Source organism: Parus major, chromosome 2 (assembly GCF_001522545.3).
Source record: "Parus major isolate Abel chromosome 2, Parus_major1.1, whole genome shotgun sequence".
Lineage (NCBI taxonomy): Eukaryota > Metazoa > Chordata > Aves > Passeriformes > Paridae > Parus > Parus major.
This window is the reverse complement of record NC_031769.1, coordinates 89,629,277-89,650,775: the sequence shown is the minus strand read 5'-3', so window position 1 is coordinate 89,650,775 and position 21,499 is coordinate 89,629,277. Positions and strand designations below refer to the sequence as shown.

Genomic DNA, 21,499 nt, shown 5'->3' with positions numbered 1-21,499 from the left:
TTGCATTTTTGTACATGATGTAACCTGTGGTCATATTTCATAACAAACATGTAATTCACACAATCTCAACTGAGACATAAACTAAACATTGTACTTAAGTGCTTAATTCAATTTAAATGCTTTGAGAAACACTAGAGCTGCTGCTCATATCCTCAAAGGTTAATGAGTTCAAGTGCTCACAAACAGCAGCTGACCTTAGAAGGCACACTGCAGTTCTTCAGATGGTTGGTCAGAAAGTAAAGGGATTAAAATGCTTCCTTATAATAAACCAGAACTATCTAACCAGCTAGAATATTCAGTTAAATCCTGACAGAATTAACCTGAATGCATAATATTTTGGGGTTTGTTTTTTTTTTTCAATCTAGTCTGCTTATTTCATTATTGTTTTTCACAAGCACTTAGTTAAAGCATTACAGGAAATTGCAATACAAGGATCAGACTGCAACAACGAGGGATTTTGGAGAGACACAAGGGAGAATACATGAGTTAGTATATCACTGCCATACATTTCCTAAGCATTATAAATACACTAAAATTATTTCTCAAGCTATTAAAGAAATCCCATGTGTTCAAGGCTCTACATTCTCTCTTTCAAGAGCCAACAGTGTCACAAGCACCACCTGTGAAGCCCTGAGAGGGAGAACTACTCCTTGGTCTCTGATTATGCAATGATAAGGATCCAGGCCCTTCGGGCATATCTATTTATTGGCAGCCTCAGAAAATAGGCTGAGAATCAAGTGGGCACAATGAGCCAGCTACCATCTTCCTTACTGTAAGTGCACCAAAGGAAAAAGGTAATGTCTGAACCGAGGGAAAAAGTTTGTGCTGCCATTAGGTATTTAATGGCTATTCCAGGCAGTAGTCTATTCCATTTGGGTGCAGTCAATCTAGTACTCCTCATGGACACTAACTTATTTACTTGTCACTGTTAAGCACGCTATAAGGATCCAACTGTACTCCAAACATATATGTTTGCCTGACTTAGCATTCCATAACCATCCATTTATTAATTGCTCAAAAGCATTCAAAGCAACACAGCAAGCTGGCAACATGACCCTGATTTCTTATGTCCCTGGAGTACAAAACAGTAAAAATGCAGTTTTTAAGAAACTGGTACTCATTCCAGAACAAACAAGGTAATTTTTTTCCTGATTATTTTAATGATCACTACCTAGTTCAGAACCCAAAATCTCTATTAAGAATGTCACAATATTTTGACTGCAATAAAGTGCAGCACCTTATTGATTAAGATGCTACTGTATGAAGAAGGGACATCCTGCCTAGGCATCTCTAATTCCTATGCATATGTTATTTTTGCAATAATTCTATCCAAGGGAAGAACTAATATAGAATAACATCACGAAAACAGGATTAGGAGAACTGTGAATTTTTCCTAACATACATCTCACTTCATGAGACAAGTAATGCCATTCAGAAAATCCCCCATAATTCTTTTCATTACAATTGCAGAGTTTCCTGAGATTCATTTTTTTAAGGAAACAAGCAGCTACTCCAGGCTGATCTTCCCTGTATTCCCTGTCAGTATCTAGTCTTGTTCACACAACACAACAAGGATGGCAATCTGCTCCTTCCTAAGTGGCACCTTCAGCAGTATTGCCCTCCATGCATTTCTGCTCAGAGAAATCTAAAAAAGAAAAACCACTACAACAAATTTATATCAATAAAAAGCAGCCACCCTGGAAGGAGAGGCTTTTGGTAGTCGTTTCAGGGACGGAAACACTGTCACGAAGCAGTACAGCCTGTCATTGCTGCTCTCAGCTTGTTCCCCCCGGACCCTGAGAACCGAAGAGGAGTAGACAGGGGCTTCCTTAAATTACAGCCGGGAAAGATTTTCAGCAGCCACTTGCTTTACCGGGGGTTGTCTTGGAAGCGAGCCCCGGCCGCCAGCATTACACAAGAAGCGACTGCCATCTTCAGGGGAGCCCCGGTACCGGACCCGCGCGTATCCTCCGCAAACACACAGGTACTGAAGTTGTGACAAAAACCAAAGGCAGTTGTGGGCGGGTGGTAGTGGCAACCAACTCGACAAACCCTTCGCCTCGCTCCCCGCCTCTCTCTCCCAGGTGAAGGGGATGTGTTTCCTCGCTCAGCAGAGCTCCCCCGTCTCCCGGCCCTGACGGCCGGCCGCTGGCAGCGCTCCGGAACGGGGGCAGGCATCCCGCCGCGCTGGCGGCGCTCCGCGGGGACCGGCACTGCAAATTTAGTTCTTCCCGAGAAGCGAGCGCCTCCGCGCCCCGCCGCCACCGCCCGCCCGCCCGCCACGCACCCCCGGGGGAGCGCTCAGCCGCTCCCGCCGGAGGGCAGGGACGGGGGGAAACTCAGCGAACCCCTGCGAGAGCCTCCCCGCCTCCTCCTCAAGCTACGGCCCCGCTCGCTGCCCTTGGCGTCCCGCCGCCGCATGGGATAAGCCGGGCTGGCAGCGTGAGCCCGTTGGCGGAGCGGGGGAGCGAGCGGAGCGCCCGGCGTGCATCTGTTGCTGAGCGGGTGGCGGCTGGCAGAGCGATGCGGCCGCGGCTTCGCTGGGCGAGGCAGCTTTCCTCCCACCGGTGTACGTGCGTGCCAAGGGCAGCGGATCCCAGCCACCGCCGCCGCCGCCAAGCACCCCCGCCGCCCGGGCACCCGTCCGGGCCCACCCCCGCGCTGCAGGCGGCTCCCGGACAGGGGCGCTCCTGGGGCGGCCGGGCGAGCCCCAGCTGCCGGGCAGCCGCTCCTGGTAATACCGGGAGGGCAGGATACGGCCCGCCGGCTGCGCGTCCTCCCCCTCCGCCGCCGGTCCCCGCACATCTGCCGGCAGCCTGCGGGGCCGGGCGGGCAAGGCGGTTCGGAGGCGGCGCGCACGGCCCCGCCGGCAGCCGCAGCCCCGGCCCGGGCGTCCGCGCTGCCCTTGCGCCCCTGCACCCGCAGCGCCCCGGGACTGGGCGGCGGCGCCTCCCCCTGCTCCCGGCGGCGCGGGGGCCGCGGCGGTCCCTACCTCCGTGTCGTAGAGCCGCAGGTCCAGGAAATAGGGGTTGAGCAGGGACTCGTTGCGGATCTGATCCATGGCCAGCTGCACGGCGGGCAGCACTCCCCGGCCGATCCTGCTCTTCTGGTCCTCCTCGGACTGGCTGAGCGGCATCAAGCCCATGATGGAGATCGGCGTGGTGGCGTTGGGGGGCAGCCCGGCCGCCCCCCGGGAGCTGCCCCGCGGCCAGCCCCAGCCCGGCGGCGCCCAGCCCAGGCACAGGAGCAGCAGTAGCATGGCAGGGTTGGAGGTGGCAGCGGCCGGTCTCCGCGGAGAGGGATGCATGCTGCTGGATGGGGAGGAGGAGGAGGAGAACTGAGGGTGGGGGAACGGGCTGAGCGGCGGAAGAGAGCCGAGCCCCTCTCAGTCTGGGCGCATCCCCCGGCGGCAGAAGCCAAGGCGGGAGGAAAAGATCTGCCTCTCTCCGCTTCCTCGGGAGCCTCGGGGTCTCCTCTCTCTTCCCCCCCCCCTCCCCTCCCCTGGCAATAATCCTTCTGGCAATGGCGCCTACTCCTTCCCAGGTCTGCCAGCTGCAACCACCAGGAGCAATAAATAAATAAATAACCACCACCACGCACACACAGACACGCTCCCCACCACCCTCCTCCGCTCTCCCCGGCGGCACAGCAAGGGAGCGGGACCTGCCTCTGCCTCCCCGGCAGCTCTCCCCCCCTCTCCGCTCAGGGAGGGACAGCACCTCTCAGGCGCGGGGGGGGGAGCCGAGCAGCCCTCATTGAACACCTCCTTCCTTCCCCCTCTTCCTCCTCCTCCAAAAGGGTGAAAAGGAAAAAAAAAAAAAAAAAAAAGAAGGGATATAAAAAAAAAAAAAAAAAAAAAAAAAAAAAAAAAAAAAGAAGGGATGCTCCGGCAGAAAACGCCGAAGAGGAAAAAGCCCCCCCTAGAGCCGGGGAGGCGGAGGAGGGGAGCTGTGCCGAGCCGGGGCGGGGGTGCTAATGCCGCATTCCGCGGGATCCGGGGCAGCCCCCGCCGCGGGAGCGAGGTGCCGCCTGCGCCCTTCCTCCGGCTCGGGCAAAGCCGCCGGGCAGGCTGCGCTGCCGGGGGCAGAGCAGAGTGTGCGGCGGCGGGGGCCGGACCGAGCTTCCCCCTTCACGGCATCAGCGTTCGCTGCCTGTGGGTCGGGCACCTTCCCCAGGTGGAGCCGCCAAGGCGGGCGCGGGGGGGGTGCGAGCTGCGGCCGCTGCCCATGGGCGGGCAGGGGAGGCCGGCGGCAGCCGCGGCCCGAGCGCCGTCCCCACGCGCGACCCGCCTGGCCCACGCGCGGACCCCGCTGGCAGCGCTGCCCGGCGCGGGCGGGCTCCGCGCACTCTCCCCGCCCTCCCCCGCGCACACGCGGCACGCAAACACGCTCCCACTCGGGCTCGGCACCCCGCACACGCACACGCGCAGCCAGCCCGGGCCACGGCAGCTCTGCGGCACGCAGGAGCGGGGCGTTTCGCTAGAGCACAAGTCTTGCGGGGTTTGGGTTTTTTGGGTTTGGTTTGGTTTTTGTGGTTTGGTTTGTTTTTTTTTTTCCAAACTGGTTTCTTTTTACCGCAGAATTGGCGGGTTTTTGGGAGCTTGACACCGCTCGAGTTACCAAAAAAATAAAAAATTNAAAAAAAAAAAAAAAGGAAAAAAAAGAAAAACAAAAAAAGGAAAAATTAAGGCTGCGGCAGGACTCTGAGCTTCCCCGAGGGCTGTCGCAACCCTGTGAATAGCCTGCGGGAAGCGAGTCCTTTCCACGCCTGTTCTCCCAAGTAGCTGTCTCCACATCTCAGTGGCTGTGGGGCATTTCCCACAGGCAGCCCATGGCTTTCCGCGTTGCTCCCAGGCTCTATCTCCACCCACATGGGGACACGTTCACACTGCCCACCCACATCCGTGGTCTGCAAAGCCCCAGAGCAGCAGTTCACTGATCTTTTTCATCTCGGGTAGATCCCACACAGGAGGAGGTACAGGAAAAATGGAAAACTTTCCTTAACCCTGCTTTAGGCACCCCACTTTCTATACATATTCATAAATTTCCTGAGGTCACTCCGAGCAAACCTTTGAAGATCAACCTAATACATCTAATTTATACTACTCAGCAATGGCAGTACATCTGCAATAAATTGGAAAGAATTTTCGTGGATTTATACATTCTAAGATGGCAAGATCTGGCCTTGGGCTAAAAGCCCTCAACCAGAAATTTCATAACACTTGTTGCGTTACAGCCTTTCACTCAGAATAACATCCAGCAGTGTCGACTTTAAGGCATCAGTAATGAAGAGTCCATCACATCTCTTGATAAATCATTCCAATCATTAGTTAGTTTGCTAAAAGGTGCATTTCATATTCAGTATCAATTTGGCTTATTTCGACTTCCAACCACTAGTTCTCATCATACCTTTAGGGGATGTATCAGCGATCTTCTCCCACACACAGGGTCTAAGATTAATCACATTTTTCTTTTGTAAAATAATAAGGCCAGTTTGCCCTCACCTCAAGAATCATTCCTGGAGGCACTTCCACTGCACCTCTCCTTTTTCCACGTGATGTTGAACTGGCCCTTCTGACCCTGTGACCTGCCTGCACTGGGCCATAAGTGGCAACCTCAGCACCTCCCTCAGCAGCAGCCAGTTTCATAAGCTGGGCAGGCTGGGAAGCCCAATCCCTACAGGCAGACCCAACAGTGTTGTGGGGATGTCTCTCTATGAAACAACCTACACCATGTTTTGAATCCATACTGCCTAAAAGCACCATCTACCTCCTTACTCCTGTGCACTTGGTCTTGCACTAGAATAAATCAAACTATGAGATTTATCTGTACAAGTGACTTGTCCAGCAGTTTGTCACCAGCAAACCTTCCAGCAACTCATTTTCTTCCAGAAAATTTATTATCGTAACACCAAGAACATTCCTAGGATGCCAACAGGAATAGGTGCCATATTGATTTTGTGTAATGCTATTTTTAACCAGAATATCATATTCTAAATGATGTTTTGCCATTCTCAACTTGATATGCAAATCTGTTGGTCAAAATATGTTTCACAGGAAATCTTTCTGCATGCTTGTATACCGTATCATTCCGTGACTTTCTCTGGTACTTGGTTACCACAACTACAGCTACTTGGATCCATTTGGTGTATTGGCAGTTTATTAACACACATACTCACATCGTCTCTGGACTGTCCTCAGTTTTCCAAGATTTGGAAACCTCCAAGATTTGGGATTTTTTTGGAAGCAATTTCCACATTTTTGAGAACTCAGTCTTTCTGAAAGAAAGCTTGAGGCCAGGTTCTGTGTTACAACAGAATTGGTATCTTGGACAATATTAGCAACTGCTTGACATCCTTCTTTACTACTTCTGCAGCAGCAAATGTCTTTTTGTTAGCTGAAGATTGAAGTGCATCTCCTTGCTTTTCCCAGCACAGGTCGGAAAGAGTGGACAGTTCCACTCAGTGTGAAGTTCAAGGCTTGCCCTCATGTGGGAGGCAGAGACCAGCTGACACTGGTGTCCCTGCAGTGCACAGGGAAGGCCAGTGCTGGAGAGGTAAGGCAAAGAAATGCATCTAAGAGCTGCAGAGGTCTGAGTATGGCTGGCTATGATTTAAACCAAGCAAAGCTGCACTTCAAATTCCAGTATTTAGCAATGTGGTACTTCTGACCTTAGTCTGTTTGTTGCTGCATTCCCCATCAGTAAAACAGGGTGCTCTTCCTTCATGGTAAAACTGTGAGGACAGATTAAACTAAGAAACTGTAACATTCAAGTTCTATAAAAAAAAGGCAACAACTCATACTAAGAAAATAACTTTTTATTTTTCAGTCTAGGGATTTGTTATGGGGATGCAAATAAGGCCATATATTGAACAATTGGGATTAGTTAAAGTAAGCCTTTCAGAATTCTTCCTGTGTATCAGTGAGGCATGAAAATGACAGTTTCCCCACCTTTTGTAATAAAAAACAACAACAAAAAACATTAAAAATTAACAAAATCAAACAAAAAAACTCCAAGCACCCACCACTGACTCCCCTCCAAAGCAGGGCATCTATTGCAAGAAAATCATGTAATTAAAAATTGTAGTGTAATAGACACACTGAGGCCAACTTCTGATTTCACAAAAACCTTTATTTCTGGAACCTAAGTATTTAATTTGCAATCTGATAGAAAGTTTCATGTTATCCATGTATGTTTTCAACATGATTCTATGCTACAGTTATATTTTGTAAAGCCTGCTTCTTTCCAATTCTCAGCACTGAGAAATTTCTTCTTTCTTAGGTACTACTCTGTGTTTATGCATAACAGATGCCCAGGTAACAGCTTATTTTAAATAAAAGGAGGCCTAAAGGAGAATTGCAGCAAACTGCTTATTAAAGATTGTGTCAGACACAGACACTGGCCTGGCTGCCTTTATTTTACCCTTAGAAATCCCCAGAATGTTTTGCTACCGTCAAATTGGTAAAGTGCATTCCCTAGGATGAAATCCTCTGAAGCAATACACATCCTTTATCTGTTAGGCAAAAAGGCTTTAAATTTTCATGTGGTGGTCCACATCAGACACCCTCTGTTTATTCCTTGTTGGCTAAAAAATCAGTTCACAAGAATTGTAAAACCTGTTCTCTTAACTCAAAAATCAAATGTCACTTTCTTCCTGGCACGTTACCCAGTCATTTCAGTGCTTCAATCATGTGAATCCTTCAACCATATATTTCTGTAAAAACACTGTCAAGTATCTTCCCGCTAATGATCGCTTCCAATTTCTCAGTTATTACTAAGTCTTCTCACAGTGTATGCGCAATTAACAATTTTGTTCTTTATCTATTTATATTTGCTCATCACAGAGTATCTAATTAATTAATTTCACATTTAAGCATCTGTACTGGTATGACTCCCTTGACCACTTTTTCTTCATTTGCAAGTTAAGTATCTTCAGACCATGGATAAAGTCAAGAAACTCAGAAAACTGATTTTTCCCTTATCACCAACAAATAAATTGCATCTGCTGCAAGTCCTCTCCCACTCTGGGAGATAGTTTGATATTATACAAAATATGCCATGCAGCTTATTTAAGCCAGCAACTTACTTCTTCTATGTATTTTCCTGTATATTCATCTTCTTCCTACTTTTGGAGAAATTGCTGAGAAGGTCCTGCCCTGTTGTTTTTGTCTCCAGTCACCTTTGCAAATCCTGGAGCCATGCAATTCCTGTCAGTGCTGACTGGGACTGGTCTAATTAGGATTTGTCTATTCATAAAAATATCAGTGAATAGTGGATTAAAAAAATATAAACTGAAAACTGTTAATCTAGGCATAGTATTTTTAGTACTGCATGTACGTGCATATTTTTCCTCTGTAAATGAGAAATGTAAGAATTACTGCAGTGCTGTAATTCAAACTCAGCTATTGTTGTTGCGTCTCAACAGAACGGGGAGAGCTCTCCTATCATGCTTTTCCCCCCTCCCAAGGGCTTTCCCACCTACCTCAGCTAGCACAAAGTTCTGTATTTGTTACAAGAGTATACGGCGTTCTCAAACACTGCCAAAAAACCTGCTTAGTTGCAAGAGTATACACACAGCTGCATGGTCCTAACCCTACAGTCTCTTCAGACACTCGTTATGTCATTGTATCAGGGTATCAGGACAAAGCTCAACTAACTTCAAGTTAATCTCCAAATCTAAAGGCCTTAAGAGAGGCAAATGAAGCTAAAAGAGCATCAGATTTTAAATTACAAACCAAGCACTATCACTGTGTGAGTGCCCATGTTTTCATAAACAGGAAATAGGAGCACAATCTCATCAGTCCTGGTGTTATCAGCCAACATGAATTTCCCCTTGCCGTGCATCTTACCACTTCCTATAAATATAACAAAAACTGAACACAGTTTTGAGTCTCTGTTTTCAGCAGAGCCAGCAAGAAATACTCTTTCCAGTTCACATTGACTGATGCATGTACGATGATGACTCTTGTTCCCAGGTGTTTGTGCAAGCTCTAACAATACCCCAACATAATGGTTCAGTCAGTCCCGCATATAGAGAGGTTTTAGTGGTTTATTTCTTAGAAGGAAGGATTGTGAACTGTTTTTGGTTGAAGTGAAAATCCAGTAAGTTTTAGACCATGCTGAAGACCCACAATTTTTAAATGAGAAGAAATTGGTGAGTGAATAAAAGAAAAATAAAAAAAAAAGTTAAAATAATTACTTGATAATTTCAAATAAATATGATAATTAGGCACCTATCTATTGTCTGGATGGCTTTCTAAAAAATAAATAAATAAATGCAGGAATAGAAAGACTAAGAAATAAGTATTGATTTGTGACTGAAATCCTCCAATTTTTCCATTTTTAAGAGACATCCAACCCCATCTCTGCTCAGGAGAAGTCCAAAGTCCACATTCCATTCCTCAGTAGGTAGCCCCGAGCTCTTGCAGAAGGAAGTCTGGAGAAGTTAAAGGAAGTCTGAAGATGTGCTTCATGACTCAGATGCTTGATAAGAGTCCTTCACCCTCCAAATTTGAAGACAGGCATTAATACAATTCCAGTGAGCTGAGAAGAAGAAAAGGCTATCAAGGCATAAAAATGGTAAATAGAGGGACTAAAGGGCCAACATAGAGAGAGCAAGCTGGTGGCATTGCTAATGCTTGGTGTTTGCTTTTGAACTCAAGTGTGTTTGTCCAGCAAACATGCAACCCAGGCTAGCAGGTTTGCTGGGATATGTGAAAACATCTTAGCTGCAGGAAGCCAAAAACATCAATATTTCCCTCTAAACATGGGCAAAGTGAAAAGATGTATAGAAAATAATCTCCAGTTACTAAGTTTTACTTGAATACCACCATCTGATGATAAAATCTTGAAATCCCAAGACTAAGAAAACTTCACTGAGAATGGAGGTGAGAGCTTTAGCTATGAATCTAGTAGGCAGGCTTTTATCAGCTACTAACATTGTTCAATCAGCAGTCAAGGAGGCAAAGCAGAAATTTAGAGAAAATCCTTGCTGATCTCTCATGCAGCCACCCACTTTTGATTTGTGGCTCCACAAAGTGTAAACTACTGCTGCTATCCAGGTGAACAGAAGCATTACTGAGTTCAGGAAACAGAACTTAAGGCACCGTAAAATAAAGCTGTCTTTTCCCAAGAGCTGTAGGGATCTGGTTCTAAAGATCATCAGCAATATGATTAAACGAAAACCACTGACCACAAGAAAAGAAAAATAGTTGATAAGACATTTCCCACTCTGCTTAATCACAAAATATTTTATTAATTCTAACATCAGTTTCATCAGTCCAGCCCACAGAGACAAAACTTCAAAGGTGCTCACAAAAACATTCTATCTACACAGGTAAGGAAGACCTTGGAAGAACCCATACATGTATCTCCTACGGGCAGAAACCCTCCCCCCACACCCCAATCATATAAATAGGTATGCCAAAATGGCATGAGCTTATGGGGATTCAAAGAAAAGGCTGTACATTTTTTATAGAAAGCATGAACAAGAGCAAATAACAAAACACATACCAAACAAATCAAAACAGATGCCAAGACTTCTGAGGGGAAAAAAGTTGAAATTTTCATCCTTCTACACATAATCATTCCTTCATCTGACAGAGGAAGAAACTCTTCTTATGAGCTGAAACCCTTCTAATCAACATGGTAATGCTGATAGTAAATGCCCAGATGCATTTCTATACACACACTCCTTGTCTGACTGGGTAAGGCGGATCCCACACTCCAGGGCACAAACTATCCTGTGCTGGTGCAGATTATTTTGTTTTCAACAGGGCCATATGCAGGGTCAGCTCATCTAAAAGGTGTTCCCAGACAAAATGCAAGTTATACCCCAAAGACAATCCCTTTGTATTAATACTAGCTGCATTTCACAGAAATCACTTGCAAAACTGTTTTTAAAATATAATCATTTTTACATGAGTTACTTAAACACTTCAATTTTAGGATTCATTTTCTCTAACTATAATTTTGAAATTTTTACAAAAGAATTATTGGTAGGTCTTATCTTGAAAGTATTATGCACACTAAAAATCCACATAATGTTAAAGTTGGTTGTGCATTCTAGGACACAGCCAAATAGCTGGGCCCATATAAATCTAAATAGCTTTTCCCAAAGCATCATCTTTAAATATTGCTGCTTTCTGCCTTTAAGAAAGATGAGAAAGTCCCCATTTTACTCCCAAACCAATCTTAAGCATGATGAGAAACTTTTCAAGTGCCATGAACATCTAAAATTGTCAGAACATTTAAGGTATAGTATTGTCAAGCATGTGCAATCTGTATGCATCTAGATTGTTATTTGTGCAAAAACATGCAGGCATACTCTGCCTTTATGTGTAAACCCACACTGTCTTCAGTGAGGGCTTTGTGTGAGTCTCTTAGGGCAGAATATGGCCTACATTTACCTTCTTGGTATTTAAAAGACAAGAATAATTATTAACTACTATCTGTTAAAAAAACCCAACTACAGAATGTTTTAGTAGAAAAATAAACATTTTAAGTTATTGGCAGATTAACATTAGTGCAATTATTTTGACTGCCTTACTTCCACACAGTAGATTAAAAAAATATATTGTCACTTGTGAAAGGAACCTAAGACACTTCAGAAGCAGTTATGTAGCTGCCAAATAAAGAGAAAAGGAGCAGATTCTGTGGCACTTTATGAAGCTCTCAATACTTAGTGCCTTCTAAAGCTCCAGGAAACGAGATCCAAGGCTTGTCAACTAATTACAGTTCTTTCCATACAAAAATATATCACTTATGAGATTCTCAAAAGGCTGACTAACTGCTGACTAGAAAGAGAACATTTTTCTTTGTATTCAGCTATATCCTAGACAACATCTGTATCAACTTCTTTCTTTGAAGGACCATTTTTGGTAGTCCGAGTTGGTACAAGGTCGTAACATTGGTGCTGGGTTCCCATTGTGAGCGTTTGCCTCGGCTTGTATGCACTTCTGGGTTTGTGGGTGAAACAAGGTACCATCCTACAAAAGACAGAAATAAAGTTTGCTTTTCAGGTCCCAAAAATTGCAGACATCTTGTTGTGTTTTAAAGCAACAGAAAACATTTGAAACAAATAAATGTCCCTCATATCCTTCCAATGGGGTTGTTCGGCAAAGCCTAACTTGAAGATGTCTGAAACTTTATCAGAAGATCCTGCTTTTAAACTTAGGTAAACTGACATCAACACTGCTTTAGAGTGACTCATGAAGTGACATCTCAGCATGTAAAGGATGTGCTAACATTTGCTTTCATTGCCTTTTGTTACTGGACCAAAATATGACAGAAAATAACTAAGCCAAGCACAAGCATTACCCATATTTATCAATTTATTGCACATTTTGTACGTAAAAGATAAATATTGTTCATTAAAAATAATTGTTGGACATATTTTTAGCAAGAAATTCTCCTATCTCTTCATAGGGTATATTTTTGGTGGAAAAAGTAAAACTATCTAAGCATGCCCCTTGCCTGCAAGATGTGTAAGGAGTTCATTTCCTCTGCTGAAGGGCAGTACAGCTGCCTCAGAGTTGTAAGGTTTGACAGGCCTCCACAGTCAAATTCCCTAAAGAACACATTTTGAGACCTTTTTTTATGGTAATCTCCAGTTCAAGTCTCTGGCTCCAATCCAGGAGCACTGTCAGAATGGTGAGCTGCAAAAGGGCAGGGTAGCCAGCCATGGAGGACTGCCCTGATCTGAGGACATCCCCTTGGCCTGGGTGACACTCCCACATGCAAGCAGTCCCAAGGCCCCTGGCAGCTTTGAAAGCAAAATGCCAATGCCTTGTTTCTGAGTATAACCCCGACTCCTGTGGAAATCTGCTCCTTGCGTCATCAGGAGTGCTGCGCTTAATTGCATCCTGAGCTGCAGCTCCTGATGCCCAGCAGTGTGTGCTTGCTCACAGACTTGCTGACAGACTCGGCTGCTGAATTACTTTCCTGCTTCTGTCATGATAATTCAAAATTTAGAGTGGATTAATCACTATCCATCTCACTCATTTTTGACTTGGTGTCCGCAAGAACTCTGTTCTTGCCAAGCTGCTGGGAAGGCCGCTCAAATCTTTGATTATGCTCCATCCATAAGGACAGCTGTCTGACACTGCTAGGCACAAAGCAAAAGAAATGTGGTGCTGACACCTCACCCATCACTTGCCTTGAAAGATGCAGACCATGGGTGGCTTTGATTTAATGCAGCAGCAGAAAAGGAATTGGGACAGAGCAGTATGTTCAAATCACACACAGGCACAAAATGATCACGAGAAAGAATATTTAAAGTAATTCCTAAAGTCTCAGATGCTAAAATTAATGGTTAGGAATACAGTGGAAACAGATGCATTCCATAACTGTTTTCCATTTTTTTCATTTTCACCATTTGAAACTTTCTGTTTTCTCGATTACTTCTTGAAGTGACTAAAGATCCTTCAATATATGTCATCTTAGGAATTAATGTATATGACCTTGAGCAATTTTGTTAAAAGTCAACATTAAAAATGAAACATCATTTATAAAGTCAACCTTTGAAACATTTTTATTTAGTAGTATCACTGTGAGCTTCAGTCTGAACTAGATTTAGGGAATGGACAGTAATTTTCATCTTATTTTTTGCGAGTTTGCCCTGCTACCTGTCACTGGTGGTAGTACTGAAGTGTGACATTTGTCAGCCATGCAACCTGTAGATATTAGATGCAGTATGCAGACACATTATGTAAATACACCATTTTGATATATTATGTGACCTTTTCCCTTAGCCAAATAACAACACTCCAGAACCTGACCAAAGCCATAATTTTTCATCCAGCTTATTTTCTCTTAGGCATCCAGGAGCTTCTTTACATATTCAAAACTACCAAATACAAGTTTTTCTGTAGTGGCAGCTGCTTAAAAGCTGGAAAGAGCACAAAGTAATGGTGGTGTGTGAAGTATTTGGGATCTATGGTAATATAAATACAGGGAAATAAGTCAATGAAAAGAGAGCAGAAGTAGGCCAGCCATATGACTGGCTGGGGAAGGGTCATAGTGAAGCACCTCAACCTCAGGAGAAGACAGTAGGGGTGACATGCAAGAGAGAATGTTCCCAATCTCCTTGATGTCAACAAGAGTGCTTTCCTTCCTCTCATCTTCCTGTTCTTTATGACTGGAATACTCTTTGCCTGCTATCCTGTTTCTGTGTTCAGGTATTAAAAGCCCTGGTAGCCTATGTCTCACAGAGACCTGTACCAGTGTTGTGGCCTGCACGATGTCTATGCAGTAAGATAAAAATATAAAAATTCAACAGTAGTCCTTCCACCCACTCCCAAAAAAACTAAACCCAAACCCAAGCAGGCACACTTACCTCTCTGAAAATAAACTTCTGGTTTTCAGGAACACTGTGGGGATTTTCTTGACACAAGTACATCGTCAAGTAGTCAGTCCCTGAATCGACTGCTGCGCAGACTTCTGGTTGTCGTGTGTTGTAACGTATTTCATTATGGGATGTGTACTCGAAAAACTACAAACCCAAGAGAAGAAACAGAGGACAAAAGTTGCTGCTGTGAAGGGAAATACTGCCAGAAATATTCAAGGGTCCTTAAGTTGTGCTGCTTATTATTTTACAGAAAATCAGTCTCATCACAGCACTGCTTTACTCTGGTAGCATTTAAAATGCATTAAATACTGAATAAAAGTCCTGGAAGACAGGCATTCCATCATTAAAGAATTTCCAAAATTCAACTGTAATATTTGACTTTCACATTCTACACCTCCCTTAAAAATAGGATAGGAAACAGTTTCTATGATGACATTTTGCCTTCTTAATTCAATTATCACAAGTAATATTACTTTTAACTAAGGAGTTGCTTACTGCATAGTTCAAATGCAGCTTGATCCAGGTTCATTTCCAGTACTAAGGATGCATGGTGATGAACATTTTATTCTATAAAGTTTTAAGATACTATTTGAAGCAAATCAGTTTCAGCTGCTTTTAATCATGAAAAAAACTTCCTTAAAGACAATTTACTATCTTCAGTTGTTGCACAATATTCTACAGAAGCGTTATGAACGTGCTCTGAAACTCCTAGCTTCTGTAGCAGTTACAGTTGAGGACTTCCTTAAAATTTTATACTTATCATGGACATTTGCCAACTTTTAGACTTCATTAAAGAGTGGCAGAGTTTGAGAGTTGTTTGTATTTAGCAAGCTTATAAATAATTTAGATGACTATAGTGCAGGGATGTGTGTTTAGATCTGATTTAGATTATACTCAATAAAGTAGAGGAGAGTTTTTTAAACATCAGAAAATTGCTTATTACCCATAATACAGCTGCATTAGCAGAGACCAATAAAACGATGAGGGGGAGAAGGAATCCTCTCTTATTTTATTTCTCCCCTGGAGACTGTAAGGCTTTTCAAAGGGTCCTGTACCAATTGAGAAATGTATATACTTGAACTTACCACAGAAACATCCTTAACAACCACCAAGGCTAATAACCTTGAATGAGGAGTTGAAAATGGAGTTTCAGTATAAACAATACTGTGTGATTACAAAATCTGCAGCCATCCATTTCCAAGTTTCCATTTCCAAGAGCTCTGATCTAGACTACACTGATAATAGTTGTTTCACTAAATCTATTTTACCCTCCTATTGTTATAATCAGGAACTTCTCTGTCAAGGTGGCTGTCACAGCCATACACTGACTGATGCTGCCCACTGCATCACCCTGTGGAGCCTCATGGCTTTTCTTTTCCAGCAATGATTCAAGTGACCAACCCCCGCCCCCAGAACTCACCTGTTTGCCACCATTCATTTGTGGTAAGCCACAAAGGGAAATGAGTGTTTTGAGAAAGCAACATCAGGTTTGAAGCCTCCCTGCTGATCTAAGACCCCAGAGACCATGATTTTCCCTTAAAACCTCTTGCTAAGATCTATTCCTACAATGTAGGTTGAACTACCTTTACATTTGCTTTCTGAAAAAAAAAAATAATCTCATCGACAATAAAAGTAAATTGTGTGAATATTGGTCCTATTATTGTTATTATTATTATTATTATTATTATTTACCCTAATAGGCAGCAGCTATTCTCTGGCCTTTAGGCTTCGTACCCAGGTTCACTACCTGATTAAGACATGGAAAACTCACTGCTTTGGGCACCACAGTGAGCTACAGGGGCAGCATTTTAATCCAATGGCTTGTGAATAAAGAAAAAGCCTCAGTTCTGCTCAGTTGTGTGTGGATGGACATATTTTACAGCTGCCACTTCCACAAAGCCATATTTAGAGCCTTGCTCGTTAGGGGATTTATTAGATATAATAACTCTTTAGCAATTTGTATTATAAGTGAAAGCCTGCAAGCTGCTGACTGTACCCAGATGCATCAGGAATAAATGGAGCAGATCAGAGCACTTCTTACTACTGATATCTTTCCTGAATGGTCTCTCAAGGACTTGCACCAGTTTCTGAAGAAGAGCAAGTAAAATGGTTCATTTCTGGACAACTTTAAGGAATGGGATTATAGTATTAGCAACCAGGCACTCTTGCCTTGTTGCCCAATGAACATAATACAGTTCATTACCCTACACTGCTTCAAACTGAAGAAATACTTTAGGTTTTGGGCCTTTCCAAGCTCTGGTAATATAGGAAATAAATATCTTCCTCCTCAAAAGATTTTTGGTGCTCTTTTCTTGCATTCTGTCAGCAGAAAGGAAGGATTTTCAAGCTAAGCCATGCCCCAATAACTAGCAGCCTTACTGCATTTCTTTATTTCTTTCCTTCTGCAAATCAGTAGATTCCCTTAAGTGCTATTGGGAACTTAATGAGGCCTTTTTCCCAGTGTCCCTGGCTTCTGGACAATCTACAGGATTATGCCTCAGCTGCATCAGTGTCCCTCTGGTACTGGCACCAGCAGCAGATTTTGGCTACCTCACTGGACCCTGAAACACTCTCATCCTTCTCTGTGCCTGGCTACTGTTGTTTTGCATGCAGGAAAACGTTTGCATTTGATGGGTTGAACCAGTAGAGAGGTTACCAGGTCTGATATTCTTTTCTGCTGAAAACCCAAAGGCTTTGCTAACTTCTGTGTTTCCCTCTTGCTATTTATGTCAAATGTTATCAGCTCCAAAAGGGGATTCTTGGAAGAACACTGCCAGTCAGTGTTTTCCCATCCTCTTATCACAGCAGGTTAATTTCTTGCCATCACATATTGGTGCCCTCTGTACCGCTTCCCAGCCATACCCAGAAGAACACTTTACTGGTGCTTAATTTAAAAGACTTTCATTCTCATCTGTGGGACAGACACTCCCACAAAACATAAGCAGCCTGAGGTACAAGCAATGAGAAGCCAGTGTTTTGTGCATTTCCTGCCTCTCTTCCATATGCATTCAGCCTTTAACACTGCAGAGTTATCCTTAACTTCTTGTGATAGAGAACATGATGACTTTAAAAAACCTCCAGTTAGTTTTCTTATGCCCACACAAATGGAGTAAAGGAAACCCTCCCAAATAGACCATGGACTCAAGGAAGAACAGCAACAGATTACCAGGAACTTTAGTTTTCTGAGAGTGGTTTTATTCATTGAGATGTTAAACAGGAGCAGATGCTGGACATTATAAATAACCAAGAGCACAGAGTTCTCTCCTCTCAGCACAGTGCACACAGATATTCAGAGGTCACTAAGTGGAGACCTGTTTCCAGGGAAGAGTTTTGCAGCTGTCCCTACATAGACATACACCTGCCTGTGGTGAGGGACAGGAAACTAGAGCAAAACTTGGAATGAGGGTTTGCTGCTAAAGCTCTATATAGGTAATGAGTGGAGTGATGAGAACAAACTCAAGGAGAAAAGGCAGGAAGAGTTTGGGATTAGGATGGCAGATTCCCTTCCAAGGGCCAAAGAGAAGTTAAGGGCTGCCTGTTGTCAGTAAACATCTCTGAAACTCTGTGGTTCTTGATACTGGAGGATGACCAAACCGTGCCACGATAATTTCATCAGCAGACAGTGATGGATGTAAATGTGGAAGATTTGACTGTTTTGGTCCTGACAGTGTCACCTGCTAAGGAATTCACACCACAAGGAACAAACAGCCTGCTACCTTTTCAGAATGGCTGTCAAGAAGGTGGTGGGATGGGAAAGAAATGGAGAGAAGTGGTCTGCTGGTAGGTTTCACAGCTATTTGTGAGCCAGAAAAGGGAGCTGCAAGTCCAGCAACCCCAACTCCATTTCCCATCTCACTTGTGTTTCTACATCTTGTTTTATTTCAGCCTTCCTCTGTTCCCCCACCCACAACTCTTCCTGCTGTCCATTTATTTTCTTGCAACTACTTTTCACCCCTACTCACACCCCCCTTTGCCAACTGGTATCTCAGCTCTCACATTCAGAAACCCTGCCCCTTTGCACTAAAATGCTCTCTAGTGGCTCTGCTTGGTTCATTCCCTGTCCTATTCTTTCCTCTATGACACATGCCCTGCTCATGGCCTGTTGCTCAACCTCTGTCCCAAACTACTACTGCCCTTTGTCACCTTGGCCCTTTCTCCCTGGCTCCTGCCAGCCCTCCCTTGCATTTTGCCCATTTCACTAATCTTGTTTTACCCATTTCCCGTGTTTGGCCTTCCCTCCTCAGGCTCTGCAGTTCTCTTGAGTCATCTCATATTTTCCTCTATTGGTTTATATTGCAGTCAAGTGGTTTCTCCATTTCTCCTTCCTCCTCCTGCTTGGATGCCAGCAGAGGGAGCGGTTTGCACAGTTCCAAGAGTGTCGCTGCTTCCAGCCTGGCACCTGCTGCCACAGGTACACGGATGCACGGCACCATCAGCAGAGATGGAACAGCATTAATACCCAGTGATGTGATATCTTGCAGTAAATTCAGTTAATCTCTTAGTGCTAGCTAAACAAAGGATAACTGTAAAAATGTCATCTCATGACAATTCATCTCTCAATTGTATTTCTGCTTTCACCTTTTATCCTATGTCTTTATTCTTTCTTGGGGAAAGGGATAAAATTTAAGCTAACTCTTTTTGCTCAGAGAAATGCAAAAAAATGCAACCCCTTCCTCTCCTCTCTGTAATCTGCAATAGAAGGAAAAATAAATCTATAAATACCTTTGGCATGTTAGTATGTAATCCTATACCTTAAATGCTTCTTTATCTACAAAAGTAATCGGTGTACCTTACAAGAAAATGACTTGACTGGGTTATCTGATTATTGAGTTCTCTTCTACATAGATCTATAGAAGTATTCTTAACTTGGGCATGAATCTGAACTGAGGGAGTAAAAGGTGTGAGGTGGGGCTTAGCATAATCAGCATACATTCATCTGTCATTTGGCTTTTATGGTACAAGATTCACCCCCTGCCTTGCCCTGCATCTTGGCCTTAAGGGCAAAACTTAAGATATGAACCAGACATGAGCTAATAAATAATAACTAAATAATAGTTATAATACTTTAGGCAATAAACTTGCTATTAGCAACAAATCTATTTCCTTTTAAGATGTGAGGTACATTGCTTTTTCTTTCCCCTTTCTCATGTAAAGTGCAATTCTTATTAGAAGCTTTCTCCTCAATGCAGACTTGTTTTACACTCCTTGAGCTTTTATGTTGGTTTTTTCTTTAAAGCAGATTTCAGAACAATAGTAGATACACTAATTAACTGGCACATCTCTGGTTTCTTTCCAAACTTTGTTTTCCCTTTTTTCCTTTTTCCAAACAATCCTAACTGAATGTTTGGATTAATTTTTGTTTAAAAAGGACCTAAACACTCAAGCCAGCCAAGCTGTCACAGGGTTATGTACAAGAGGTCCCACAAGAACTTTGGTACTCAGTACTGATGAGACCATATCACAAGTACTGTGTTTACTCTAATCTGGGTTAGAAGCCAAAAATCAAGATAAACAGGCAAATACATGCCCCACATCAAACACCAAACTTAATTTCTGGAAGTGGTCACTCAAAACTATGCAAAACAGCCATTCTAGCTTGGCACACGGTGCCCCACAACACTTTTAACCATGGCATTATGCAGAGAGGCTTATGAGCATAAAACAAACCACTGCAGGACACAGTTTCAGTCAACATAGAGAAAGAAAACAGCATTTTCAGCTTCAGAAGTTAAAAACAAAATAGCAAGAATGAAAGTGTTAAAGAGAACCCCTGTTCTCCTGGACTGTGGAGCCCAAGCCCAGGAGGACATTTCTGTAGAAGGACAGGAGAAGATGTGGTCCAAAACCTCTTGGGTAGTTAGACAAGCACTATGTGGAAGAGACATGATGACAGGCAGGTGGAACTAGGTGAGGTTTCCAATGTTATTAAAGGCTTTAGAGGCATGGACAGACAAAAGTTCAGAGGGGTTTTGGAGATGAGTGAGCACTGGCTTATGAGCACTATAGCTGCACTGATTGCTATTAACCCCTGCTAATGAGCTCTGTGGAAAGGCATGATAAAGGTATGCACAAATTCCCTGGGCTGGGTAGACACATCCTCAGAATGAAGAAAATCTGAGCTAAAGATACATCAAAACAAAAAGCATTTAGTGCAAGAATCAAAACTCAAACTAAGACGACCTGACTGTGGCAACACATTCTCTCAGCCCTATTCCAGTAACTTCACCATACTTCCTTACATTATAAACATAAGTGCCAGTCAAAAGGAAAATAAAACATTATTCTTACCTGATTTTGTCCCATGCCATGGCATGGGTAGAGTATAACCCTCTGTCCAGTTACTTGGTGTTCATTCTTAGGGTTATAATCGAAGCAGAAGTTTTCCATTCCTCTATTCTTCAGCTAATCAAAAAAAAATATTTAAAACATCAGTCTAAAGTAAGGAAGATATTCTGTATTCACTCTACACCCATCTTGCCAGGCTCTGAGATCCATCCCAAAGCTGGTGCAAATCAACTGGAATAGATCAAAGGGACACAATGGTAACATCTCTGACTAATTTGAAATAAAACTGCACCGTCTTGACTTTGAGGACTGAAGCTGCCAGACACAATGGCTTCCCCTAGGAATGACACTGTGTTCCAATGTATTTGCAAATGAAGTGGGTAGAAACTATGGAAAACTGTTAAAGCCCAACAAGCCAGCAACTCATGCAGAACAAAAGAGTCTGCCATGTCTTTTTCCCTCAGGACCTACTTGTTCAATTTTTTTATGAAAAGATGATTACATACTTTTCTCAGTTTGTCAAATGGGAAACATTAGGAGGATTTGTTCTCAAAAGGACTCCAGTACCCTCTTGAGGCAGAACAAGAAGACAGATTTTACTATCAGAAATCTTGAAAGTGGGCAATATATATCTTCGGAGACACTAGGTGTGATATTAAATGTTTTTTACTCATTTTGCTGAGCTCTGACAGAAGAGGTGCACAACTTTTAGATTAGATTTTAAAATATTATGTTAGCTAATTTTAAAAACAACAGGCTAGTTAACAAGGATTTGCATTTAAGTATTCTGGAGGCAAAAGTAACTGAAAGTAAGTTACACAATCACATAACAACATAACATAATTCCTGGTATTAGCCACATAACCAA

General features: G+C 43.4%; 2 protein-coding genes across 4 annotated transcripts in view; both read right to left on the bottom strand.

Annotated features, from left to right (window-relative positions):
- GABBR2 (gamma-aminobutyric acid type B receptor subunit 2) overlaps positions 1 to 3,803 on the bottom strand; it is a 456,189-nt gene extending 452,386 nt beyond the window's left edge. Inside the window, exons 1-2 of the mRNA XM_015618642.3 lie at positions 3,720 to 3,803; positions 2,993 to 3,311 (exon numbers count right to left, since the gene is read on the bottom strand). Of these exons, the coding sequence (XP_015474128.1) occupies positions 2,993 to 3,307 (315 nt within the window). The 5' untranslated portion in view covers positions 3,308 to 3,311; positions 3,720 to 3,803. The remainder of the gene's footprint in view (positions 1 to 2,992; positions 3,312 to 3,719) is intronic.
- Positions 3,804 to 7,112: 3,309 nt separating this feature from the next.
- GALNT12 (polypeptide N-acetylgalactosaminyltransferase 12) overlaps positions 7,113 to 21,499 on the bottom strand; it is a 49,998-nt gene continuing 35,611 nt past the window's right edge. The window contains exons 8-10 of one of the 3 annotated variants that reach the window (XM_015619744.2): positions 20,635 to 20,748; positions 14,335 to 14,490; positions 7,113 to 11,986 (exon numbers count right to left, since the gene is read on the bottom strand). In XM_015619744.2, coding sequence (XP_015475230.1) covers positions 11,849 to 11,986; positions 14,335 to 14,490; positions 20,635 to 20,748 — 408 coding nt within the window. In that variant the 3' untranslated portion in view covers positions 7,113 to 11,848. Of the gene's footprint in view, positions 11,987 to 14,334; positions 14,491 to 17,511; positions 18,749 to 20,634; positions 20,749 to 21,499 lie in introns of those variants that run through there. The other 2 variants (XM_019005807.1, XM_019005808.1) reach the window with 2 other exon arrangements.